This window comes from Mirounga leonina, unplaced genomic scaffold (assembly GCF_011800145.1).
Source record: "Mirounga leonina isolate KUSES-001 unplaced genomic scaffold, KU_Mleo_1.0 Mir_175, whole genome shotgun sequence".
NCBI classification, from domain to species: Eukaryota; Metazoa; Chordata; class Mammalia; order Carnivora; family Phocidae; genus Mirounga; species Mirounga leonina.
The window spans coordinates 21,435,526-21,461,689 of record NW_023270453.1 but is presented as its reverse complement, the minus strand read 5'-3'; the positions used below and the strand labels follow the sequence as shown (position 1 = coordinate 21,461,689).

The 26,164-nt window shown below is 62.7% G+C and overlaps 2 protein-coding genes across 7 annotated transcripts; both read left to right on the top strand.

The window, feature by feature from the left end:
• The first annotated feature begins 628 nt into the window (after positions 1–628).
• Positions 629–9,804, top strand: PGAP6 (post-glycosylphosphatidylinositol attachment to proteins 6). 4 transcript variants are annotated; one of them, XM_035021805.1, is made up of 13 exons: positions 629–781; positions 4,219–4,396; positions 4,479–4,671; positions 4,893–5,020; positions 5,211–5,479; positions 5,575–5,894; positions 6,270–6,360; positions 6,442–6,565; positions 6,959–7,095; positions 7,944–8,122; positions 8,208–8,354; positions 8,956–9,072; positions 9,387–9,804. In XM_035021805.1, the coding sequence occupies exons 1-13, from the start codon at positions 661–663 to the stop codon at positions 9,681–9,683; spliced, it is 2,301 nt and encodes a 766-aa protein (XP_034877696.1). In that variant the 5' UTR covers positions 629–660; the 3' UTR covers positions 9,684–9,804. The 4 variants fall into 4 exon arrangements, with proteins under 4 accessions (XP_034877696.1, XP_034877695.1, XP_034877694.1 ...); XM_035021804.1 differs by having other exon boundaries at positions 6,270–6,565; positions 9,001–9,072; XM_035021803.1 differs by having other exon boundaries at positions 6,270–6,565.
• Positions 9,805–11,569: 1,765 nt separating this feature from the next.
• Positions 11,570–15,086, top strand: MRPL28 (mitochondrial ribosomal protein L28). 3 transcript variants are annotated; one of them, XM_035021798.1, is made up of 6 exons: positions 11,570–11,637; positions 12,319–12,616; positions 13,265–13,417; positions 13,683–13,817; positions 13,909–13,995; positions 14,659–15,086. In XM_035021798.1, the coding sequence occupies exons 2-6, from the start codon at positions 12,329–12,331 to the stop codon at positions 14,764–14,766; spliced, it is 771 nt and encodes a 256-aa protein (XP_034877689.1). In that variant the 5' UTR covers positions 11,570–11,637; positions 12,319–12,328; the 3' UTR covers positions 14,767–15,086. The 3 variants fall into 3 exon arrangements, with proteins under 3 accessions (XP_034877689.1, XP_034877693.1, XP_034877690.1); XM_035021802.1 differs by having other exon boundaries at positions 14,601–15,086; XM_035021799.1 differs by lacking the exon at positions 11,570–11,637 and adding an exon at positions 11,659–11,758.
• The last annotated feature ends 11,078 nt before the right edge of the window (positions 15,087–26,164 follow it).

Sequence of the window (26,164 nt, the reverse complement as noted above, 5' to 3'; positions counted from 1 at the left end):
TCCCACGTTCCCCGCGCGCCGCACTGGGTCTCGCGCCAGCCCGCCGCTCCCCCATGCCAGCTCCATCCCACGTCCCCAGAGTGCCCCACTGGGCCCCGAGCCAGCCCGCCGCCCTCCCGTGTCCCCTCCGTCCCACGTCCTTCCCGCGCCAGCCCGCCGCCGCCCCGTGCCCGCTCCGTCCCACGTCCCCCGAGCGCCCCACTGGGTCCCGCGCCAGCCCTCCGCCCCCGGCCCCTCTCGGTTCCGCGTCCCCCGCGCGCACTGCGTGACCCTCCACCCTATCCCGCCCTACCTCCCCCTATCTGCGCGCGCGGTGGCGGGTCGGCATTCCCTCTCAGTCCACGACCTCCCTCTGACCCATTTTCCTCGCGCTCCCCGTGTCCCCAAGTCGCCTTCGGCCCGCTTCGGCCCCCCGCCAGCGTCCTCCTTCCGATTCCTGTCCCCGAGTCCGGCTCCGGCCACGGCTCCCGCAGGGCGGGGCCTCGCAGGCGGAAGTGCCCGGGGCGCCGGCGGCTGGGACCGGCCGGGACGATGGGAGCCCGGGGCAGAGGCGGCAGCGGCAGCGGCGGGGGCCGCAGTGGCGGCGGTGGCTGCCCGGGCGGCGGCGGGGGCGGGCGGCCGGGGACGCGGTCCGGGTAGCGCCGGGCCGAGCGCGGAGCCATGGGCCGGGCTGGGACCGGGACCGGGGGCGCGGCGGTGGCGGTGGCAGTGGCGGGGCCGTTGCTGCTGATGTTGCTCGCTGGGCCCCCGCCTACCGCCGCCGGCGACAGCAGGAAGAGCGGTGAGCCGGCGCGGACCCGCGGGTGCCATGGCGGGGGGGCGTGGGCTGGGGCCCGGCGGGTTGGGGGGCGGCTGGGAGGCGGAGTCTGGATTGTGTCTGGATTGTGACTCACCCTGGGGGCGCCTGTGCGCTCACCTGGCGCGGGCTCAGGGCCCAGGTCCCCACCCCAGGCAAGGGGGTGGGGGGGGCCAGGGCAGCCCCTTGCGGGCGCCCCGTGTTAAAGTAGAAGTAGTCGGGGTGGAAAGGACGCCGGCGCCCCCTCCATTGTCCCCAGGGCCGAGTTCGTCCAGACTGGCCCCTTGGAGTGCGCCCTCCCTTCCCGGTTCCTCCCTACGCGTTTCGGTAGGGCACAGCCGCGCTGGAAGGGACTTGGAGGTGGAGGAGTGCAGGGGGACCCAGCTGGGAGGCCCACTGGAAAAAGGGTTGTGCGGTGGCTTCCAGGGCGCCCCCCTGGCCTCGGAGAAGGGCGGGTTGGGAGAAAGTTGCTTAGGTTCAGGAGAGGGGCCAGGTGGGTTTCCTGTCTTCACCCTTCACAGGGTCATACCCAACCCAAGTGCAGTGACTTTCAGCAGCCGTGCTTCTTGGAGGCTGGACTCCCACGGGACCCGAGGAGCCTGGTAGGCCAGGGTGGTCTGAGGGTCCCCACCCTGGACTGAACCTCTAGGAGGTGGCTAGACCAGGAGATGCTGTCCCTCAGGGTCCTCCTGGGGGTGTTGAGTAGCCTCCCTGAGGGCCCTGTGGCCAGGGCTGGGAGGGCCTAAATGCCCCCTTGGGCAGCAGCCGGCTTATCCAGCACAGCATGGGGCTCTCTACCTCCACTTCCTGGCCCCCTGCCCCTCCCCCCTTCTCTGAAACCCTCCAAGCTCCTATTTCTTTGAGGGCTGTGCCTCTGGTTTCTGAGCTTGGCACAGTTTGAAATGAAAGGTGGTTTCCCCAGAGATTGGCTCCTGATTCAATTGCTCCGTTGGATATTGCCATATTTATGTCCACCTTTTTCTTCATCCTGGGGTCAGGGCCCGGTGAGGGCTCACTGGTGGGGGGGCTTATGGAGATGGAAAACTTGGGGCAGCCCCTCACCTCTTAGGCCTGCTGAGAAGTCAGGCCACTGTGTGGCCCTGGTTTCTGGAGTCTGTGCATGGGCAGAGTCCCTGTACTGGGTACCTGTCCTGCTTTGGAGGGTGTGGGATAGTGTGGGGATAGTGTGCTCTCCCTGGGGTTCCCAGGACAGGCTCAGGGACTTTCTCTCTTTTCTGTCTAACCCTGTGTCCTTGGAGGGGCCTGTGGGGCAAGGCTGGGGTACATGAAGCTGGTGCTCCCTGATAGAGGTAATGTGCTAACCGCCTGGTGTTCAGCAAGATAACCCCGTGGGTGTCTGGGGCAGGGAGGTCAGACTATAGAGCTGGGGTGCTGGAGGAGCTAAGTAGCCCTAGGAAGGGGGTTCACTGGGTCTTAGGGGGACCTTGAGCAGGTCTCTTATCTCCTATGCACCTGCTGAAACCTACCAGCTGTGTTCCAGGTGCCCTCAGGCTGGCATTCCGGCGCTGGCAGTGGCCAGAAGTCCTTGCCCCTTTCAGGCCAGGGTGCTGGGTGCCCAGCTGGCAGACTGTTTCTCTACGGTCCCCTGGTCCTGAGGTGGAGGTGGGGAGCTGTCCTACCTCAGCTCCCCAACACTTTTCTCCGCCCTTCTCATCATGTTATCCTGGGGGCTGAAGCAGCCTCACAAGGAGGTTTGTGTTAGTTCAGCAGCTCCTGGCTTCCTAGTGTTCAGTCCATAGCCTGGTAAATGGGACCTGGTGGCCAGCAGCCACCGGGAGAGTCTGGGATTCGTCCTGCATAGAGCCTACCCCTGAGCACCCTGCTGTGTGGGGCTGCTTTGTAGCTCAGACTGGCTTTGCAAGTGGGTCATTATCTTCTCTCCCGTGCCTCCCATGGGAGGGTCAGGAGGCTGGCGGGAGAGCAGATGCTCACCTGGCTCCCGTCCCTGCTCACCTGGCTCACCTTGAGGGGCCCTGGCCTGTGGCTGAGGTGGTGTCAGCCAGCCACTCTCCCAGTGGGGCAGAGATAGGCATTCAGCTTGGAAGAGCGGGAGGCCGCACCCTGTGTCCACAGTGCCTTTCTTCCGGAAGCACTTTAATATCCATTAACTTTGGAGGGCAGGGCACCTGAAGGGAGGTGCTGTCTACCTCAGACAACTCACAAGGAAGCTGGGACTCAGAGAAAGGAAGGGACACCCAAGGTCACCAGAGGTATGAGGCCTGAGCTGGTGCTGGGGCTGGACTCCCGGCCATCCCGCCCAGGCATGTCATGACCAGACCCCATGCGCGATTAGCTGTCCCCAGGAGCACAGAGAACACTTAGGGTGTTTTTGTCCTGTAGGAGCCCCAAGAGGGAGGGTTGTGGGTGGGCTCCACGCGTGGGGTCAGACACCTGCTCTGGTGCTGGTTGTGCTCAGTCAGTGGACACCCCCAGCAGGGGCCTAATCCAGGGAGGGGCCTCTGGTCTCTGTGCTGAACCCCAGAAGACTCAGAGCTGGTCCTGGAATGGTTGGCATGACACAGGCTGAGTTTTAGAGTGTGGAGGGGAGGGTAGCCGGGGAGCCACAGAGGTGAAAACCTGAGAGCTGCTAGGAGGGTGGGCACAGGGGCGCCCCAGGCTGGGGCCATGGGCAGTTTTGTCTCTGTGGCCACCCTGCGTGAGCACAGGAACCAGCTGTCCCTTCGTCTTCAAGGCGGCCAGCCTTCCGGCCTGGGCCCTCCTCCCCCCAGGGTCTCTGCTCGCCTCCTCTCTGGGTGAGGGGGAACTCAGGCTCTCGTCTGGCTGTGTCTCAAGTCATCATGGGGCTGAGCAGGGGGCCAGGCTCTGGGCCTGAATCCCCTCAGCACAGCATGCCCCACAGCATGGAGCAGGAGGGGCTCCGAGGAGGTGGAGTGAGTGTTCTGGTGTCCGGTGCCCAGGACAAACGTGAGGTGGGGGCAGGCCTACCACCCTGAACACTTCCCGTGACCCTCAGCCTCCATCTCTTGGCCCCCGAGCTGCTGGGGCTGCAGTACTGAGTGAGACCATGACAGCGTGCAGGGGCGGTGGGGGGGTGTGGGGGCGTCGGAGGCGTCTGGGGTGACAGGTGTGGGGGGCTCGTTCTGGAAGCTGCCCGATGGGTGGGATGTCGGTGATCTGGGGAGGCTTGGCAGAGACATGGCTTCAGGGTCGGAGCCTGTGCCCCGGAGAGATCAGTGGTGGGGGTGGAGAGGGTTAGAAAGATGACAGCTGTGGTTGAGAATGTGCGGCAGCTGAGAGGGAATGTGGCGGTGGCGGGAAAACCTGAGTCCTGGGCCTGCTGGGGGGGACAGCGACAGGTCCAGCCGGGGTGCCAGGCTCATCCCTCTGTGGGATCCCGTGAGGAGGTGGGGGCCTGGCTGACAGCACCCTTCTCCCCGCAGACATCAGGCTGGTGTCCGAACATTTCTCACAGTCCCCACAGAAGCTGTCTTTCTACAGCTGGTATGGCAGCGCCAGACTCTTCCATTTCCGCGTGCCCCCGGACGCCGTGCTGCTGCGCTGGTTGCTGCAGGTGTCCCGGGGCAGCAGCCCTGCGTGCGCCAACGTGGAGATCACTGTGTAGGTGCCCGCCCGCCCGCCCGCCCACCCGGGTCCGCCCAGCGTCCACCCCTGACGCCTGTCCTGCTCTCCCTGTCTCCAGGTACTTCCGGTACGGCGCCCCTCCCGTCATCAACCCTTTGGGCACTAGCTTCCCTGCCAATACGTCTGTGCAGTCCCCCTTCTTCATCAAGATGCTGCAGAGCAACGCCTCCATCAACATCTCCCACCCAGCACCCGGGGACTGGTTTGTGGCTGCTCACCTGCCCCCCTCCTCCCAGAAGATTGAGATGAAGGTAAGGGGGCTGCCTCCCGGGGATGGGGGGCAGGATCCTTCGCTGCATGAATGCGCAGTCACTGTCGTTTACCTCCCCGGGGCAGACTTGCCTCTAGGTTCTGCTGCCCTGCTCTGGTCCAGTCCTGCCTGGCCCCCATTCCATGCCTGGGCTCTCTGCTCCGGCCCTGACCACCCCCATGTCTGCATGTTCTTTCCCCCCACACTTCGCTCTCTCCCCAGGGTTTTGCTCCCACCTGTGCCTACATCTTCCAGCCCGACATGCTGGTCGTGCGGGCAGTCGAGGTCTTTATCCTGGAGCCCGACGTTCCCCTTCCGCAGACTCTCCTCTCCCATCCCAGCTACCTCAAGTGAGTGGGACCCTCGGGGAGGCCTAGCCTCCGGGTGCGGTGGAGTGGGTGATCCCACTGTCCTCACTGTGCGGGCCTGGGCCTCAGGGCCCGACGCCCAGCTCCCTTGGGCCAACACCCCGAGTGTGAGTGAGGGGGGGTTTCGTGGCGGCCACAGAGCCTGAGCGAGACTGTGTCCCCTTGGCCACAGAATCTTCATCCCTGAGTACACCCGGGAGTTGCGGCTGGAGCTGCAGGGCTGTGTGAGCAATGGGAGCCTGGGCTGCCCCGTGCGCCTTACCGTGGGCTCGGCCACCCTGCCCAGAAACTTCCAGAAGGTGCTCACATGCATCAGCCCCACCTGGGCCTGCCACCTGTTCCTGCCCTCACCCCCCGGGGACCGGTGGCTGCAAGTGACCGCCAAGAGCCTGGCGGGGCCTCACGTTTTGGTGGCTTTCAGGGCTATAGCTGCCCTCACAGGTGGGCTGTGTGGAGAGGGCAGGGCGAGGGTGGCTCTGCCCCCTGCCGCTGACCCCCAGGCCTTCCTGCAGCTGAGCCCCTTATCCTCCTGACAGCCTGCAGGCCATGGAATCTGAACTCCCAGCACCTCCTGCAGAGCAGCCCAAACCAGAGCTGTAACGCCTCCACTGGTCTGCTGCCCCCGAGCCCTGGCTGCCACGGCCTGGGCAGGAGCAGCAGGGTGGGCGGTGGCCCCTTCTGCCTCGTGAGCTACCCGGTCATTCGGGAAGACATGGACGTGGTGTCTGTACGCTTCTGGCCTGCAGACAGGGTTTCGGTGCTGGTGCGGCCAGCCACGCCCTCAGTGATGCGGCTGTACCTCAGCACAGGCATGGACAGTGGGGGCTCCCTCACCATCTCCCTGCAGGCCAATAAGGTACCTTTACCTGTGAGCACCTCGCGGCCGGGCTCAGCTCAGGGCTCTCACGTGCCCAGGCTGAGGGATGCTGCTCAGGTCTTCCTGCCTTGACTTTGGCATAGACACAGGTCAGCCTTCCGGGCAACACCTGACTGCAGCAGGCCTTGGGGCAGAGTAGGGGCTCTGTCTGAGGAAAGGAAGGCCTGTTCTGTGGGCTAAGGAAGTGAGGCCGTGGGTGGGATCGGGCTGGGTGTCCCTGGTCCTGGAGGGATGGGCCCCGGAAGGGCCCTGGGCCAGCAGGAGCCACCGAGAACGGAGCCCAGCACCAGAGAGAGTGGGAACTTAGGGCAGTTGCGCTGGGGCTGGGGCTGACTGCATGGCCTCGCCTTCCAGACTGCAATTACCAACAACACCTTGGTAGCGGTCTGCCTGAACGCCGCCTCCCCCTTCCTCGGCTTCAACACATCGCTCAACTGCACCACAGGTATGGGCCGGCAGCATCCGGCCAGTGTCCCCAGCCAGCCCCTCTGGCCGTCTCTGCTCAGGCCCTCCCCCTTCCCTGCAGCCTTCTTCCAGGGCCACCCCCTGTCTCTGAGTGCCGCATCGCGCAAGGCCAACCTCATCATCCCCTACCCAGAGACAGACAACTGGTACCTCTCCCTGCAGCTTGTATGCCCCGAGAGCCCTGAGTAAGTAGACTTGGGGACCACCAGAGGGGGGCAGGTGGCATGGGGCTGCCCGGGTGCAAGTTCGGGAGTGACCAAGCCTCCTGCAAGCCACGTGGGGTCAGTTGCCTTCCGGGAGTTGAGGGATTCTGCTCACCCTTCCTGCTGCAGCCCCGGGAGTCAGGACACAAGGAGGGGGACCAGTCCAGGACACAGCCCTGGGAGACTGGGACTCGGGGCAGGGCGAGGGGAAAAGGCATCTCGGCCTCGGCAGGGCTCACAGCTGCTGTCCTCCAAGGCTGGGAGCCTGGGGGCCTCAAGTCTGGGTTCGTGTGTCCAAGAGCCTGCTGAGAGCACGGACGAGGGACTGGCCAGCAGATGTCAGCAGCTAGCCTTCCTGTGGCCCCTTCCTCACAGGGAGTGCGAGCACGCCTCGGTCCTCGTGGAGACCACCTTGTCCTTGGTGCCCTGCCTGAATGACTGCGGTCCCTACGGCCAGTGCCTCCTTCTGCGCAGACTCAGCTACTTGTATGCAGGCTGCAGCTGCAAGGCCGGTGAGGGCCGGGCCTGAGGCCTCTAGACGCTTCTTTTTTTTTAAGTTTCTTTATTCAAGTAATCTCTACACCCAAGGTGGGGCTCCAACTCACGACCCCAAGATCAAGAGTTGCATGCTCCTCCGACTGAGCCAGCCAGGCACCTTGCCTGCAGACCCTTTTGCCCTTGGCCTCTCAGCCCGGTGTCTCCCTCTGGGAGCCCATTTCCCCTCTGTCAAGGCCGGAGAGTGACTCTGCCAAACAAGGGCAAATGCCTCCTCCTCATTCCTCCCCTGCTTCCTCAGTCCCCTGCCCCCCTGCCTCCCAGGCACAGATGGCACCCACAGAGAGAGTCCTGCCTCCTGACCTTGGCCTGCCCTTCCCACACCTGCCCCAGCCTGGCCCACGCCTGCCCCACGCCTGCCCCACGCCTGCCCCAGCCTGCCCCACGCATGCCCCACGCATGCCCTGGCCTGCCCCACGCATGCCCTGGCCTGCCCCACGCATGCCCCACGCATGCCCCACGCACGCCCCACGCACGCCTCATACATGCCCCGGCCTACCCCATGCATGACCCACACATGACCCATGCATGACCCACACATGCCCCATGCATGCCCCTCGCCTGCCCTAGCCTGCCCCATGCCTACCCCGGCCTGCCGCACGCATGCCCCACGCATGCCCCACGCATGCCCCACGCATGCCCTGGCCTGTCCCACGCCTGCCCCAGCCTGCCACATGCCTGCCCCACACCTGCCCCGGGTGAGGAAGGGGCTTCTCTGCAGGCCTCTAGGTGAGGGGTAGGCCCTGAGCTTCAGAAGAAACCCCCCTCCCCGGCCTCAGCCCCCTGGCATCACACTGGCCCACAGGCTGGCGTGGATGGAGCTGCACGGACAACAGCACAGCCCAGACCGTGGCCCAGCAGAGGGTGGCCACCCTCCTTCTCACCCTCAGCAACCTCATGTTCTTGGCCCCCATCGCTGTCTCGGTGCACCGCTCATTCCTGGTGGAGGCCTCCGTCTATGCCTATACCATGTTCTTCTCCACGGTAGGCTCGCTCCACTGCCTTGGGGATGTGGGGGCGGGGCTGGCTGGGGGGCGCTGGGCTGCGGCTTACCACCCCTGCTCTGCAGTTCTACCATGCCTGCGACCAGCCTGGGGAGGCCGTGCTGTGCATCCTTGGCTATGACACCCTGCAGTACTGCGACTTTCTGGGCTCTGGGGTGTCCATCTGGGTCACCATCCTCTGCATGGCGCGGCTGAAGGCAGCCCAGAAACATGTGAGTGACTCCTGACGCCTGGGTCTGGACTCCAGGCGTGCCCCATATCGAGGAAGAGACCAGAAAGAGGGCTTGGCTCTTCGAAACCTGCCTTCTCTTGTAAAGACCATTCTCCTGCTGGAGGAAGCTGCCTCCGGCTGGGAGGGACCGGCTGCTTGGAGAGGGCCAGGAAAGAAAGGTGGTGGGCAGGGTCAAGTGAGGCCCCCAGCCTGTCTCTCCCAGAGCCCCCTTCAGAGAGGAAGCCTAGAGCGCCAACCCTAGGCCAGACCTCCCTGAGAAGCCCCCAGCTGTGCTCCTGCAGTCCTTGTGCGGAGGACACTTTGGGACTTTTCTGCCTCAACTGGCTCTGACTAATAAGGACACATGCCTGGGGCCTTGCCTGGCCACATTTGTGCCTCAGAAGTCCACTTGTGGACGGATCAATGGAAGCCCTGGGTCCCAGCAATGCAGAGCAGGACAAAGTGTGCCAGCAACTCTAAGGCCAAGGGACAGTGGGGGCCAGCAGGACGATGACCATGCCCAGGTCACCGGACCTTGCATTGTCATGAACGACTGGCTGAGGGTTCCCATGACCCTGTGGTCACCCCTGTGTCTTGCCCAGGTCCTGTTTCTCCTGGGCACGCTGATCTTCGCCATGTCCTTGCAGCTGGACCGCAGGGGTGCCTGGAACATGATGGGGCCTTGTCTCTTTGCCTTTGTGGTCATGGTCACCATGTGGGTAAGGAGCTGGGACAAGCCAGCGCTCCTGGCCAGACCCCCCTCCCCTGGTGATTGGGATAAGAGTCTGGGCTCCCCGCAGACCCCTCATTCTGGCCATGTTCCCGCCCCTGGGCCCGAGTCCTGCACAGCTGCCGAGGATTGCTGGGGGCACCCACGAGGCCCGGGCCTGACACCTGTCAGCTCTTTGTGCCCTTAGGGCCCCCTCCAAGCAGCCACACCGACGCGGTCCGGCTGCCCAGACCTGGCGGGGGGGCCCCCGGGAGCTGCGGCTGCAGCCTCCTGTGCCGGACCTCACGCGGCGGCTCTCTCCAGGTGTACCGCTGCGGGCGCCGGCGGCACTGCTACCCCACCTCCTGGCAGCGCTGGGTCTTCTACCTCCTGCCCGGCATCTCGATGGCTGCTGTGGCCGTTGCCATCTACACCTCCATGATGACCAGCGACAACTATTACTACACGCACAGCATCTGGCACATGCTGCTGGCGGGGAGTGCGGCCTTCCTGCTGCCGCCGCGTGAGCAACACACCAAGCCCTGGGCCTGCTCGCAGAAGCTCACTTGCCACTATCAGATCTGTAAGAACCACCGAGAGGACCTGTACACGGTGACGTGACGTGGCCAGCTCAGGGAGCCCGGCAGCTGCGAACATGACCTCTCTGGCCAGGGGCACGACCAAAGGAGAAGGACCCTGTCCAGATCGATTTCCAACTGAATAAAATTGCCCTTGCACTCTTTGGCTTCCTCCCGAGGAGAGGAGTGCCCCCCCCCCCCCCAATTCCCTCGTTCCTGCCGGTTGCTGGCTACCACGGTCCCTCTGCAGGTCCCAGCTGGTGTCTGCAGGGGCCCCTGGGGCCTGGGCCTGGCTGCTTGGAGACTGCAGGTGCCATGCAGGGGCAGGCTCTGTGTTCGGCTGGCTGAAGGATGGTTGGCGATGTGGAGCAAGATTCCCCCATCATCCCTGTTCCCTGTGAGGTGGTGAGGTGAGGCCCAGGGGGACCGAGGAGGCCTGAGCCCACCTCCCACAGGCCTCCGCCCCACTGAGCCTGGGACCGTGCCCTCCTTGCGTCCCTGGCTCCGTGACGAGGTGTGCCCTGATGCCGGTCTTCCCGGGTGTGGGCATGCTCCCTGCTGATGCAGTGGTGTGGGGAGAGGCGACCAGTCACCAGGCACCTGCTGGGCACTGAGAGGCTGGGTTTTGGCCTTCCGGTCCTGCCCCTCCCCTCCATTCGGCTCTCTGCTTTGGAGGTGCCGCCCCTTGGGAAGAGCTTCCTTGGGAGGGGGCTGCCAAGCTGCTCTGGGAGTGCAGTACCACAGGTCCCACCCTGCCCCAACTCCATCTCTCCAGCCAGCCCATGGGTTCCTGGGCCCTTGCCTGGGGAGCCACTCATGCTCTCCAGTTGCTCCAGGAAAGCAAGTGATGACTGCTGCCTTGTACAGGCCTAACCGTGTGTTTGGGGAGGGGGTTCCCTGAGACCCGGCCCAGCCTTTCTCCATCCTCTGTGGGGGAAGCAGGGTAAGGGGGGCTGACTGCCCCTCCCCTAAGGCAAGACTGCCATGGCTGCCTACCAGGGGTGCCTGAAGTGGCCGGAAGTGGCCACAGGAAACTGAGGCCTCTGAAGGTGGGGTGGGTTGGGGACAGGCAGCCCTCCCACCTACTGGCCCCGGGGCTTCCCTTCCTGTCCTGCTGCGGCCTCCCGCACCCCTTGTCACCCTGCACTCGGCCCCTAGCACATTCTCTAGGCTTGTAAAGGGGAAACAAACATTTAGATATGGTGGTTTTGGGGGTTACAAGTTTTCAAGGCATTAAGACATTTTTATGTAGCTCTGATTTTGCTGTGATTGGTGAGTTTAATATTCTACAGTGATATTTCAAGGCACAAGAGTCTTTTATTTTATTTTTATTTTTATTTTTTAAAGATTTTTTGTTTATTTATTTGACAGAGAGAGAGAGCGAGAGAGGGAACACAAGCAGGGGGAGTGGAAGAGGGAGAAGCAGGCTTCCCGCCGAGCAGGGAACCCGATGCGGGGCTCGAACCCAGGACCCTGGGATCATGACCTGAGCCGAAGGCAGACGCTTAATGACTGAGCCGCCCAGGCGCCCCAAGAGTCTTTTATTTTAGAGTGAGCGTGCAGGGGGAGGGGAGGGCGGGGAGGATCTTAGGCAGGATCTATGCTTCGCGAGGGCCCGATCTCAGGACCCTGGGATCACGACCTGAGCGGAAATCAAGAGTTGGACTCTTAACCGACTGGGCCACCCAGGCGCCCCGAGACACAAGAGTTTTTACATTGATTTCTGCTCCCCATCCGGGAGGAGAGGGGGTGGGACCGAGGATGACAAGCTCCACCCCTCCCCGCCCCCAGCTCCGCTCAAGGGGAAAAGGATCCGCATTTGCCGACGGTGCCTTGAGCTGCTGCTGTCACTGCCGCGCATTTTCCACGGTCCCTAAAGACAGGAAATGGGGCGGGACAAGAGTAGACTGACGGGCTTTTCAGCCAGTTAGCGGCGGATGGGGTGCTAGGCGCTGCGTCGCGACTTCTGGTTCCGGTGGGGCGCGGAACTTGGAGAGGTAGGCAGTGGGCTAGGTCAGGGTTGGGTTTCGAGGGGGCGAATAGGGACTGCAGATCCGGGCCAGGGACGGGAGTCAGGGTCCGGGATTAGGAGTCTGGGCGAGGGGAGAGGCTACACGGGTACTTGGGGCCGGATCTGGAGTCCTGGGGCCGCGGTTGGGAGTCCGGGGGACCGGGGTCGGGGCCGGAGGGACCGGGGTCGGGAGTCCGGGGGTCGGCGTTGGGAGTCAAGGGGCTGGGGTCGGGGTCGGGGGAACCGGGGTCGGGAGTCAGAGTCCGGGATTAGGAGTCGGGGCGAAGGGAGAGGCTATATGGGTACTTGGGGCCGGATCCGGAGTCGTGGGGCCGCGCCTGTAGTCTGGGGGCCAAGGTTGGGAGTCTAGGGGCCAGGGTCGGGGCCGCGGTCGGGAGTCAGGGGACCGGGGTCGGGATCGGAGGGACTGGGATCGGGAGTCAGGCGGTCGGCGTCGGTAGTCAGAGGGTCGGAGTCGGGGTCGGGAGTCAGGAGGCTGGGGTCGGGGCCGGGGGTCGGGGTCCGGGGGACCGGGGTCGGGAGTTAGGGAGTCGGCATCGGTAGTCAGAGGGTCAGAGTCGGGGTCGGGAGTCGGAGCCGCGCGGGTAGTCGGGGCCAGAGTGCGGCCGGGCTGCGGCGTAACGGCGCCACCCCTGTCTCCCGCCAGGCTCGCCGCGATGCCGCTGCACAAGTTCCCGGTCGGCCTGTGGAAGCAGCTCCGGCTGCGGGAGGGTATCTGCTCCCGCTTGCCCCGGCACTACCTGCGCTCCCTGGAGGAGGCGCGGACGCCCACTCCCGTGCACTACAGGCCGCACGGGGTTAAGTTCAAGATCAACCCCAAGAATGGGCAGCGGGAGCGTGTGGAGGATGTACCCATTCCCATTTACTATCCCCCAGAATCCCAGCTGGGGCTCTGGGGTGGGGAGGGCTGGATCCTGGGCCATAGATACATCAACAACGACAAGGTACGTGAGCAGGGCAGGCTTTGGGGTACTCCTCTGGGATTTGCTGCCCTGGGCCCCAGGGGGTGGGATGGGGGTGTGTACTTACAGTGTGGTGGTGTCCTGAGACAGGGTGGTGCAGAGCCACTGGATGGTTAGCCAGATCAAGTGTGAGGAGGAGGAGGAGACCTGTGTGTGAGAGGCAGTAGCGGGAGGTCAGGTCTTCGGTTACCTGTCAGCCTGACACGCTGTAGTTTGCCTCCTTCTTGTGACTGCCACTGCATCACTGCACTTAGGAAGGCTGAGAGATGCACAGTCTGCCTTCCACACCGTGCAGTCTCTGGTGGGAAACCTGGAGGGGCTGCTGAGCCCTCTGCAGGGTGGCTTGTGTCTTTGAGGCCTCCTGGGGGGCCTCTCCTTTTGTCTTCGGCCCCTTGGTCCCTGGTTTGGAGTGTGATGACCTGTGAACCACAGAGTTATGGTTGTACATGTGGTGTGTCTGGAACGCACACCAGCAACCCAGGTAGGGTTGAGGAGAAGCTGATCTCTGGGTCCCCAGGTGGGGCCTGGTCCATCCAACTCTCGGTCCTGAGCCTCAGTAAGATGCCCCGGCCCCATTTGGCTCTGTTGGGAGAAGCAACAGCCCTCACGAGGTCTCTTTTCCTCCCTTAGCTCTCAAAGAGGGTGAAGAAGGTGTGGAAGCCACAGCTGTTTGAGCGTGAGCTCTACAGTGAGATCCTGGACACGAAATTCACCATCACAGTGACCCAGCGGACCCTGGACCTCATTGACGAGGCCTACGGGTTCGACTTCTACATCCTCAAGGCAAGCGGGGGCTGTGCCAGCACACAGCGGAGTCTCCTAGCGAGTCAGAGACTCTCTGGGGCACACCCGTGTCTGGGGTGGAGGGACACCAGTGAAATATAAACGGGGTCTCAGTGAGCATTGCTGCCTCCTTCCCTGCTCTCAGACCTTCCTTTGTCCTGTGATGGCCTGGGGCCCTCCCGCTGCTGAGGAGGTGGTGGGGTCTGCTGGAGGGTGGGCAGGGCCCCGCCAGCAACACCTGGCCCCATGCATAGTCTCCTGCCAGACTCCAAAGGAGGACCTGTGCTCCAAGTTCGGGATGGACCTGAAGCGAGGGATGCTGCTGCGGCTTGCCCGACAGGACCCCCAACTGCACCCAGACAACCCCAAGAAGAGGGCAGCCATCTACAGCAAGTACAAGGTGAGGGCTTTGGTTTGTACTTCTGGCTCCTTGTGGGTCCCATTGGCGGGCCGTACGTCTGCTCATCGAGTGCCTGGTCTCTCCTGTGCAGGAGTTTGTCATCCCGGAGGCAGAAGCCGAGTGGGTCGGCCTGACGCTAGATGAGGCTGTGGAGAAGCAGAGGCTCCTAGAGGAGAAGGTGAGCACGTGTGAGCACCAGCTGCTGAGCACTAGCAGACCGGTGGGTGGGGAGGCGTACTGCCTCAGGGGAAGCCTGGACTGGGGGCCGCTGCGCCCGGTGAGCTCGGGGAGGAGCTGCTGCCGTGCACGGCTGGCCCGGTACAACCATGGCCTTGGGTTCCGTGCGGCGTGCCCCCTGCCCTCGAAGTCCTGACTCTGTCCTGCCCACCCCACCCCGCCCCTCAGCTGACTTCATAAGTTCATGGACAGAAAGACTCTTGGTGGTACCTTTGGTTTCTTTGGCCACGTGGCACCCCCCTGTCCTGCAATCTTCCTGGTATCGAGCTGAGGTCTTTTTGTGTCTGCACCCTGGAAGGGTCTGGAGCTCGTGGTCGCTGCTGGAACAGGGAGCCCACCAGCAGCTGTTGCCCCTGTTCTCTCTGCTTGGTTTATCTGCAACCATAGGGCCCCAAGGCAGGGAAGTGGGGGAGAGATGCCTGGTCCCTGGGTCCCCAAGGGAAGGTGGCCTCTGTCTCGTGGACAGGGCACTGTGCTCTGGGCTGGTGGCTGCAGCCAAGCCTGAGGGGTCTAGTCTCACGCCGGATGCCTCTGTTTGGCCAGCAGCAACTGGATTCCTGCCTTCCCCAGAGCGACTCATCCTGACCCTGTCTCGTTCCTGTAGGCCCCGACTCCTCTGTTCAGGGTCTATGTGGAGGAGCTGATTGGGCAGCTGCAGCAGCAAACACTGTCGGAGCCCATGGTGGTGCACAAGAGAGCCAGCAAGAAATGACTGCACGGTGACCCAGGCCTGACAGCCATGCTCAGACATGCCCCCCCACCCGGCACTGTGGACCCAAGAGCCTGGGGTGGTGGTGAGGGCCACGTGTGGGTAGCGGATGAACCCGTTCTTCTGCTCTGACTCAGCAGCTCCCAGGGTTGGGTGGGCTTTGTGGAGGCCCCAAGGGGTCTCGTCCCAGGGTCCCCAGAGGTCTGGGGCTGTCTTGCTGCCTCTGTGGCTCCTCCTTCCCCCTGCAGTGGGGTCACCACACTTCGGGGGCAGCACAAGTAAAGTCTGAACTGGGCCGTGTGTGTGCTGCTTTGCTTGGAAGACTGGAGCTGTCCTGAGTGGTCTTTGACCTCGTCATGCCCTGCCCCAGAGACCCAGGATATGGCTGAGCTGTGGGACCGGGGTTTGTGTCAGTGTCTTGGCTTCCTCTGGGAGAGTCCAGTGTAGTTGAAGGCATCTTGCAACAGATCGTCTCCCTGTTGCACATCCCCACCGTCTGGAGGGTTCTCCAGAGTGGAGGCAGGGAGGCTTGGCCTCAGTCTGGGAGTGACAGGGAAGGCTCTGTGCTGGCATACCATTCAGGGTGGTGAGCACCCCCACCAGCTCTCGGGAGGTGCAGGGATGGGATTCCCAGTGGGAGGCTAGCCCAGGTGCCCTGACACCGTTCCTGCTCTGAGATTTGGGGGCTGCCTTGACCTTCTTCCCCAGCATTTTCCTGGGAGTATTAAGCGTTGAGACCCATTCAGATCACTCAGGGAGGACAGGGAGTGATTCCCCTGGCCTGATCCTGGCAGCTGACCCCGGGGCACCTACCTCCCCTGAGAGATGCTGTGGAAGTGAAGACATCTGGGCTGTGTTCGTGGAGGTGGAGACCAGAGGGGGCATGAGGCTGGGCAGTGAACACAGCGGCAGGAGGGCCTTAGAGACCCCATAGCATAGGGAGGTCATTGCGGGGGGGGGGGTCTGTCCTCTGGGGAGCAATCCTGAGGTCTCTGTGCGAAGCTGGGAAATGCTGTCATCAGTCCCAGAGTCTGCTGGGGCGTACCTTTGGACCCATGTCTTTTTTTTTTTTTTTTTTAAGATTTTATTTATTTATTTCACAGAGAGACAGTGAGAGAGGGAACACAAGCAGGGGGAGTGGGAGAGAGAGAAGCAGGCTTCCCACCGAGCAGGGAGTGTGATGCGGGGCTCAATCCCAGGACCCTGGGATCATGACCTGAGCTGAAGGCAGATGCCCAACGACTGAGCCACCCAGGTGCCCCTGGACCCATGTCCTGATGCACATGATTGTTTCTTCGTGGGGTGCCCCAACGTTGGGAACAGTTTTTAATTTTTCAAAAGTTTTACCAAAAGCTGCCAGCGCCCAGCCCACCGCTGCCCCAGTTCTGGCTGGTCTGCAAGGCCCAGCCCAGCTATCCGAACCGCAGCCCCTGGCTCCAGCTACATAGGTGGTGGTCTGGACTGGCCAGCCCTCTGACCCCCACTGGATCCCACTTGCTGCTTCCCATGCTCAGCCCTGAACTGAATCACACTGATTCCTTTCTAGCCTGTGTCATCTGTGCGCCCCCCCATGCTGTGCACACAGGTGCCCCCAGTTCTTGGCCATGGCTCTCAGTCATGCCTTGCTCAGCTGCTCTTTCCTGCCCCCACTCAGGGTACAGGTCAAGGTGGGAGGAGCTCCTATCAGGACTTGTAGTGTTTGTGTGTCTGCTGGTACCTGAAGGGGCCTAGACCTGGTGCAGGGTGTGTGGCTGGAGCCGGGGGGTAGGGGGGTGCTAGGCTGCCTGTGGCTGTGGTGGGGGAGGGTGGACTCTGGCCTGGGTCTCCCTGTCAGCACTGGAGGGCCACACAAAAGTGTCGAAAGCAGAGGCCCAGCCGAAGTGGGGTTACCACACTTGGGGGCAGCACAAGGAAAGTCTTAGGGTTGCAGCTTTGCTCTCCCTGGGGCGTGGGGGTTACCGCAAGGACGGCCCAGACTGGCCTCCAGGCTGCTGGTCAATAAAGGAGCTTGGTGTGGCCTCAGCAGGTCACTTCCCTCCCCATAACCTACGGCGGGTCTGGCTGTGGCCTTGGCCATTTTCTGGCAGAGTCAGTCTCTGTTTCACCAAATTCTCATGAAGAACTTCTACCCGGGTAAGGTTAGGCTGTCAGTGAATGACAGACTCACCTCCCCAACCCAAATAAAACTGCCCGGTCTGGGAAGGTGCCTGGCAGGCAGAAACTGCCACACTGTCCCCTTCCAGAAGGTGGGGAAGCTCACACGCTGCACACCAAGCAGGAGCTGGGCAGTGGGGGCCCACCAGGCCACATGTCCCCCTCCAGGGTCACCTTCCTCGTTACTTGTCCCCACAGGCCACGGCTCCACTAGTCTGCTGTGTGCATCCCTGAGAGCCGCCAGTCCCCTCACTGAGTCCCTGCAGCCCCTCAGGCCCCTAGATTGGGGTGGGTAGTCGTACTGACCAAGGTCAAACCTGCAGAAGTCCAGACTGCCCTGTGCTGGCCTGGGTGGGCAGACAGGCTAGGCCACTGTGGAGGGACCCGGCCCTCTAGGAGCCCTTGGGCAAGCCCCCTTGCTCGTGTGTTTCTATGACAGCCCAACCAGTCAGGGACCATGGACATGAGGGTTGACCATCACCAGCTATAGATGAAGAGGTCCCTTGGTACCCGGGCATTGGAGGCCCCTGACAAGTGTGACCATCAACACCATGGGGTCCCGAGGCCCAGGAAGGACACCTGAGGTTAGGAAGGGCGTGGCCCAGTCCATGGCTCTGTGTCTGACCCCTCACCTGGAGGGTCTTGCCTGAGTCCTACTCAGGTGTGCACTGGCTTGCAGGGTGGAGGATGTGGAGAGAACAGGCAAGTCTTCACATCTCCCTGCTAGGAGCCCAGAGGAGCTGTTGTGAGGCCTACCCACATACACTGTCTTTCCCTCTGGAGCCTGGGCTCCAGATCCCCTTGCACACCAACTTGCTCAGCAGCATCAGCCCTATGCCATCTGGCACTCTCTGCCACAGTATGCCAGAGCCCTCCCCAAGCTCTCTTGAGCCCCAGAGTGGGGCTCCCACTGCTGGACCCTCCAGCACCTCCAGCTGACTCAGACCTATGTCCCCACCCACACCTCATCCCTGGACAACACCTGTCTGCTGGTGGTGTCCAGCATGGGGGTGGGGAGGGCCCTTGAGGCTGGGGGCTCACTCCTGTGACTGAGCCACTTGGGGTGGGGCCAAGCCAGTGTGGAGAAGTCTGGGACCACGTCCCCAGGCTGGCTGAGCAGCTTCGGTGCCATATAGTTCTGGGCCCAGCCTGGCCCACCCTGAGCCCATTCCCTTGGATGTGCAAGCCCTGTGGACCTGTGTACCAGATTCCCCCTATTTCCCAGGTCCCTCTGACCTTGGCAGTGGCTTCCTCAGCAGGCCCTGGGCCCCTGCAGTCCTGGCCTCTTTGCAAAGATTTGGGGCTCACAGCTGCTCCTCACAGACCTGTGGCTGTTGTTCACTTCCTCTTTTCTCCAGCAAGTGTGGGCTGGACGTGGGCCAGGAAGTGGGATGCAGCTCCCCAGGGCTCTCAGGTGGATCTCGTGGAGGCCTTGACTCTGCCCCTGTTTGTGCGGAACCAAGAATGTTTGGACTGTCACAGAGATGGGTGTAGGTTTGCTCCGCCATGGTCAGTCCTTGGGGTGATGCTGCCTCGAGGCCTTGATGAGAAGCCCTGGTCTTGAGACATCTGGGAAGGCCTTACCAAGGGGCTGGTGCTGACGGACCCAGGGGATGCAGGCCAAGGGATGAGCGCAGGTGTGTGGTTAGTTTCTGCAGGGTTGGAAAGTGCTTGGTGTGACTGAAGTCCCAGAGTCCTGTTGGGTTGGGGACATGGGTCTGTGAAGCGACAGGGCCAGGCTGGGCCTCTGAAGGCTCTTGAGAGGGGACTGTGGGAGTCTGTGTGTGTGCTCAGCAGGTTGATGAAAGTGGAGGAGGGTTTGACAGGCCCCTTGGGGTCTCAGGTGGATTGAGAGCTTGGCTCTGTCCCCCTGAGTATGGGGAGTTCCCCCTGCCCTTTCTCCCACTGCCCTCACCCATTATATTCTCACCAGATGGCCTGGCCTTCAGCCTCTGGGGCAAGCCTGACCTGAAATCCTCCTCAAAGTAGAGGCTGCAAAGACATTGTTCCTGCCTCCACCAGGTGGTCAGGCAGGGCATGGAGTGGGCTGGGACATGCCCCAAGAGAGGGACCTGGACCCTTCACACTGGACGTATGTGAAACACACACACACACACACACACACACTCAACAGCTGGTGCAGGAGCAGGGTCCAGTCATGCCTGACCCGACACTCCGAGGGGACCCTGGTGTGGGCCCACGGCGGCACTGCCTGCTCCCTCAGCAGTCAGGAGTGGCTTGGGGGTGGCGGTGTCTAAAGGGGCTGGTTGCCATGGCTACCATAGGGTTCTGAGGCCGTCATCTGGTCCCTGCCTCAGCCAATCGGCAGTGGGAGCCCGAGCTGCAGCCCAGAGTCACACTTCTTCCTCCCAGCCACACAGTGGCCAAGAGCAGGGACCCGCGTCCTGGAGTGGCTGAAAGTGCTCAGACAGACGGCCAAGCCCATCATGGCGGACCGCGGGATGGTGGGGCATGAGCAGGCGCCTGGAGCCAGGCAGGTGAGGTAAGCCGGGCGGGCAGACGGATGGACAGACGATCAGGCGGACAGGTGGATGTGCTCCCTGCTGCCCATTGTTCTTATGGCTGAGGCCCTGCCCTCAGCCCACCCTGCCCTCTGCACCCTCGTGTGCACACTCGCACACACACCCGCAGCCTCACCCTTACCCCGGGACCCTCTCCCCAAACGTCCCAAAGAAGGGTCATGGGAAGAGAAACAAAGGGAACCGCACGAGGCAGGATGAATCCCACTGCACCGTTGGTCCCGAAAATCGTTCTCCCATGTCTTTCACTCGGATTTCACATGGAGGCGGCATCAAAGACCCCCAACTGGCCAGGCCCTCAGTGTGCCGGCCACCTGGTCCCTGGCCCGGCCCCGCTCGCAGGGCTGGGCCACAAGCCACGTCCAGTCAGTGCCGTTTAGGGAGCATTTTTTTTTTTTTTTTTTTGAAAGGAAAGAAAAAAGCGAGAAAGGAAAAAAATGTCCACCTGTACCGGGGAGTGGCCAGACCAAGATGGATCAGAAGTGCCAAATCCCATTACTCGGGACTTTAGTGGACAGGCCCTGAAAAGGCAGCTGCGATTAGGAGCTTGTAAATGGAGCGTCCTTTGGAGATCAAAGAAGGACATGCTTGTGTGTGTGTGTGTGTGTGTACGTGTGTGTGAGTGCACGCGTGTGTAGAAATGTGCACCGCGCGGCAGCGTGGTGGGGCCTGGCATGTCACTTGCCCGCCACGATTACCCTCCATGTTGCTCATGTCCTTGCTGCTGTTTGCAATGTGTGGATGTGCTCGGGGGGCAGGGCTGGGTATAGCAAGGCCTGGTCCCCACCACCCACGCCTGGCCTCGGGCAGCGGGCCCTTTGGAAGGCGGTCCTGGCTGGGCCTTGTTCCCCTACCTAGGTCTCTTCTACCTTCCCCTAGAATCTGGTCTCGCCCCCAAGTTTGGCCCAGATGGGCCTGGCAAGAGCACAGGCCTGGCCGCTGGCAGAGTGGAGAGTAAGGACAGGCGGCGGCTCCCTGTAATCACCCTGACCGCCATCCCGTTGCCCGCAGAGGCCGAGAGCTCCCAGATGGCCTGGCGAGCATGTCCTGAGGTTCAAAGCCTCTGTCGGCACAATTGTTGGGTTATTAGGTAAACTCTGGGAAGCAAATCTTTTAATCCACTGTGGCTAATCCAGTGCACTTTTGTTTGCTACGACAGATTCTGCAGCAACAAAGGGCCGGAGGGACCCCGGCATACATAATCACATACTTCTCATGTGGCTGCAGCGGCTGCAAGGCTCCTAGGCAGCCAAGAGAGACATCTCTGGACAGCACAGTGGGGGGCAGGTGGCGGACAGGCCGATCTGGAGGGTGTGGGTGTGGGCACGGGTAAAGGCAGCCGGCCGTCTTGGGAGGGCACCTCCCTGCCTCCCCATTACCAGGCCTCCTGGCTACCAGCTCAGGGGGCTGCCCCTGGCCCCTGGGGTTGCACAGGCTTGGTGGAGCTAAATGAGGTATGTCAGGTGGAAGGAGAAATGAGAGCCAATAGCCGAGCGAGGGGCACTGAGCTCCTGGCGCTGGGAGAGAGAGGCCTTTGGGGACGGGGCGGTCAGGTCAGGGAAGGACAGTCCATGTGAGGGAATAGCAGAGACAAAGGTGGCAGTCGGCCTTATGTCACGGTTAGTATAGCGGCAGGGCAGGTATGCCCAAGACCAGAAGGGGAAGTGACCTGAGGCCACCTGGGAAGCTAGGACCTCAGCGGCTGCTTTTACCAGGTGGGCTGAGGCCCCTCAGGAGCCTGGCCCCTCCACTCAGACATTTCCCTTCCTGAGAAAATGGCGTTGGGGGCAGGGAGGACAGCAGGCCCTTCCTTCTTTGGCTTGGGCCACTGCCAGTCAGGCTCGTTGACAGAGGGTGGCCCACAGACCTCTGGGGCCAGCAGAGTTGGGTCAGGACCCTTTGCTGAGGAGAGGTGCCCGCCTTGCCACAGGCAGACATGTCCCCAGGGAGGCAGGAGCAGGGTCAGCCCTAGCTGCACCCCTACATCCCTGAGGCTCCCAAATTGGGGAGGTGCTGGGCTGGTGATGGGCGGGCTGCTCTCTCCTCCTCTATCCTCCTCTCTCCCAGGCCCCTGTGGCTGGCAGGGACCACCCAGACCTCGCTCAAGTACTGTCCTCCAATCGTGAGCCTACTCCACCATCTCTGAGACCCCCAGACACATCCCCAGGGTCAGAATTCTCCAGGGGGCAGCATGGGAGGATGTCCTGCTGTAGCCCTCAGCCTGGAGTGACAGGAACCCCGTAGGACGCTGGGGGTGAGCCCCAAGTTGGGCTGGGTGTGGATGGCACCTGGGGCCATAGGCCTGCAGCCATGGCACTGCTTTCCTGTTGGCTTTGAGACCTGACCCTGGACACATGGGGGCCGGCAGGGATGTGGGGGCTGCGTCAGGTCTGCTGGGGGACATGGGACAAGCACAGCATCAGCCAGCTCGGCCTGGAGCCCTGGACTGCCGAGCCAGTGGGGACAAGCACAGTGACCACAGCGGCTGTTTCTGAGGGCACCGCCCCACGCCTGCCTCACTACCTCTGCCATGGGGCCTCCTAGCCGAGGAAAGGGGAGAGCACAGTAATGTGAGGCCAGCCCTGAATGCAGCTGACGACGGCTCCTAGGAGCAGGGCCTATCAGGGGAAGGTGACCTGCAGCAGCAGGGGGAGAAGGTGACAGTCACGCCGGGTCTCATCAGCACTGAGCTGAGGCTGGAGCCAGCTCGTCTGAGGGAAAGCCCTGATCTCATCCACTGATCTTAGAGAGGTGGTGCCTGCTGCAGAGCTTCATGGTTCCCACACATTCACGACAGTCACATGCGTGCAGAACTGCTTCCTGAGTGCATAAAGGAGGCAACGGAGCACTCCCCCCCCCCAACTTCTGCACTCCAACAATAACTAGTATTAATACTCTGGAATAGTCTTTTAGTATTCTTGACTTTATACGCACATTTTCTAAATTCACAAAAACGGGCACCCTGTATGTGTGGTCTTGTAGCTTTCTCCTTGGTGTTCTATCTCATGGCCTTGGTGTGATGTCTCTGCATCCTTTTGGGGGCTTGGGATGGGGACACAAACAATACCCAGCCCTCCCCATTGAGCTCAGAACTGATGGAGAAAGGACACTCAGGGATGATGAATGGAGCCCGGGGGCTGTGCTTATGGCCAAGAAGGCGGCTAGCCAGTGTGACTGGGGCTGTGCCTCCAAAGTGAAGCCCACACCATACTCGTCAGAACTGGATGAGCCTCCCTCCCCCTCGGGGCCTTGCCTGCCCACCCACCGCCCCCTCCCACACCTGTGGACAGGGCAGAGGGGCAGGGAATGGAGAGCCCAGAAGGGACTCAGCCTGAGACTCCTGTCTCCCTCCAGAAGCCCAAATCAGAACGGTCCCTCCTGTCCTCCCCTCCCAGGAAGACAATGGGGATGTGCCGCCCAGTAACCCATCTCTGCAGCTTTTCCTCTGCTGCTGGTTTTCATCATCACACATCGGGCCATGCTGGACGCGCCTCAACATCCTCCTTGGTGCATCTTGGATGATTTCTTTGAATCACTTTTTATAAGTGGTCTTCCTCAGCCAAGTGGACGAACACGTGTAAGGCTTCAAAGCTCCCTTTATTTCAAAATACTCATTTTATGTCTGAGTTGAAGAAAATAATTTCATTTCTGCTCTTAAGTTTTTCATGTAGTTCCTGGAAAGCCTGAACAAATGTCCTCTATGGTTCATCAAATCAAAGCCTCTAGTGGCAAACTCCAGAGCCCCCTTGACTGGGAAGGTGAAAAAAGGGTGCCCCATCGAGGAACTCACCCGTTCCGAAGTGAGGCTCCCGTGGTTCTTTGTCTGGTTTCACATCTGGGGGTCTGACACAGTCCCCTCCAGCTCACCCCTATTCCCACCCGGCTCAGACAATCACCCCTCCATGCCCACAGTTGTAATCCACTGTAGCTGGGCCATTGCATTTCCTCCAGGCCTTCTGACTCCCTTCCTGTCCCTGCAGGGCTGGGGCCCCAAGGAGCCAGGGGCCCCAGGGTCCTGTTCTGGTCCCAGGGCCTGGGGACACCAGCCGCCATGGGTCAGGAGGAGGATGGATATGGACACAACCCTGGGAGCCTGGCCTGGCCACAGCAGCAGCTCTGCAGAACCAAGGCAAGCATTGGGGACCCGTGTCTGGGGAGGGGGAGGCAACTTGAGGCCAGTGTCTGGGAGTTCTTGCTGTCTGTCCAGCCCACCCAGGACTCCTACACCCCACAGAGACCCTGCTATGCCTTGAAGGCCACTCACTGTGTCTCATCTCCTCTAAGACTCCTAGGCTGAACAGAGTTGGGGAGGACCTGCACTGTGGGGCCTGGGGCCATCCCAGCTAGATGCTGGTGAGACCCCTACTGCTAAGACCCTAGTGGGGCCAGTGTGGGTTCAGTAGTATAGCTCCTCCCCTACAGCCCCAGCCCTTGCCCAGCCTTCCCTGAGGCATGGTGATGGCCCTGGGTGGCCTGGGCCCTTGGTAGGCTGGGGATGCTTCCCTAGTGGCCCCCATCCCTCATTGCCCCCCTTTCCTACGAAACCCTGGATGCTAGGCTGAGCCCTCAGAGAGGCAGGCTGGCATGCCTCCATACCTGCTCCTCCCAGGCAGGCACCGCCCCTGGGTGGCTGGGTGGCAGCTTGGTGGGTGGCTCATGGAGCCCTGAGCCAGGACTTCTGCACTGGTATGGGGATTAAGAAAGAGGAGGATGGGTAGTGAGGGTGAGCAGTGTCCAGGAGAAGATGTGGTGGCCTATAGCCCTCCCCCGGGGGCTACTGGGAGCATTTCTTGAGGTGCCAGGCCCAGCATGGCTCTGTGCAGCGCAGGGTCCAGGTGGTCATGGCAGGGGGATGTGCCAGAAGCAGTTCCTTAGGGGCAGTGATAAATTTTTGGCCCACATCCTTCCCTCATGGAGGGGCCAGTGATGGGTGGACAACATGGAGTTGGCCAGCTATGCTGGCAGGTCGGGAAAGAGCTACTACGGTGACAGTGAGGGGAGAGTGTGGTGGGTACAGGAAGCCCTTTCTCTCAGGCTGGCCTGTGCGAGTGGGACCTGAAGGCAGTGGTAGGAAGGAGAGCCCTTGGCCGGACTCCGGATGATGCCTGGAAGAAACTGAGCAGGCGTGGCCAGATGGGTGGAGCCCCAGGCCACAGCTCTTTGGAGATGGGGGTTCTTGCCCCAGTGACAACCAGCGTTTACTGGAGGCCTATTGCCTACTGTGTGCCCTGGCCTTGAGTCCAGACCTACTGGCGACTCAGGGAGGGTGGAGCCCCAGCCCACCTCCTCATGGTCCTGGCTAGCTGGGGGGGGCCGCAGGCCCAGAGAAGGGGGAGAGAGGGACTGGACGTTACCAGGGGCTCAGCTCCAAGGCAGCCTGGCTCTGCCCTGCAACCGCACAACTCTTGCACACCTGCTTCCTTCAATGCCCTGACGAGGTCTCCAGTCCCTCCGGCCATCCTGCCAGCCCGCGTACATGCTGCTCCCTCTGAAGGCGTGTGAGGCCGGTTGGGTGCGGGCTGGGCCTATTGGCGCCAACTTTGAGAGCCCTGGGCCAGTGGACACCCGTGTGGGCGGCAGAAAAGGGCTGCAATGTGGCGTGCGCCTCGCAGTGCTTACATAAGGGGGCGGCCTGGCCGCTCGGCGCACCAGACCAGACATTCCTGGTGGCCACAGTCTCTCAGCGACCCTCGCAAGGGTGTCTCCGCACGCCACAGCCCAGGGGTAGAAGCTCAATTGCCCGCAGCCTACGCACAAGGCACTGGCCCCACACCTGCAATTTGACCACGCCCACTCATTTGGCTCCGCCCCACACTGGGCCCGCATTGACGTTCTTGGCTCCGCCTCCGAGCTCAGGGCCCACCCTAACGCCCACGCCCAGGCTCCACGCTCTTCGCTCTTCCCAGCGCTCCCGCTTCCCGTCTCGCGGCCCGCCCAGGTCCTCTCTCGGCCCCGCCCCACTCTCTCGGGCCGCCCACGTCCCGGCCCCGCCCCCATCTTGGTCCCGCCCCCTCCCGGCCTGCCGCACGGTCCCGGTACGGCTCCCACGCTCCGAGCCCCGCCCTTCGCTCCAAGTTACGTCCCTCATCCCTGTCCCGCCCCACGTCCCGGCCCCGCCCTACGCTCTAGGCTTCGCCTGCGTTCCTGGTCCCGTCCCACCCCCACGCTCCGAGCCCCGCCTCATGCTCCGGGATCCTCTCGCAATTCCGCTCCGCCGGGCGCTTCGGCCCCGCCCCAAGTCCCTGCCCCGCCCCGCGCTCTCGCCCCGCCGCACGCTTAAGGTTGTGCTTCCCGTTCCAGCCCCGCCCCGCGGTTTCAGAAACGACTGCGTCTTGGCCCCGCCCCGCGCTCCGGGCGCGCCGCACGTCCGGCCCCGCCCCGCGATCTCGGCCCGCCTCACGCTCCGGGCCCGCCCCACGTTCTCGGCCTCGCCCCCACGCTCCGGGCCCCGCCCTGCGCTCCGGCCCCGCCCCCGCACTTCCGGGCGGCGCCGGCGGGGGCGCTCCGGCCTGGGCTTCGGTGCTCTGGGCTCGGGCTCCCCGCTCGGGGAAGCTTTTGCGGCCGCCGCCGCCGCCGCAGCCGCAGGACCGGCCGGAGTCGGGCCGGAGCCGCGTCCCCCGGTGCAGGCGGGTGAGAGCGGGCGGCCGGCCTCGGCGGCGCCCCCGCGGCCTGCCCCGCGCCCGCCTCCGGGTCGCCGCGCCGCCGCT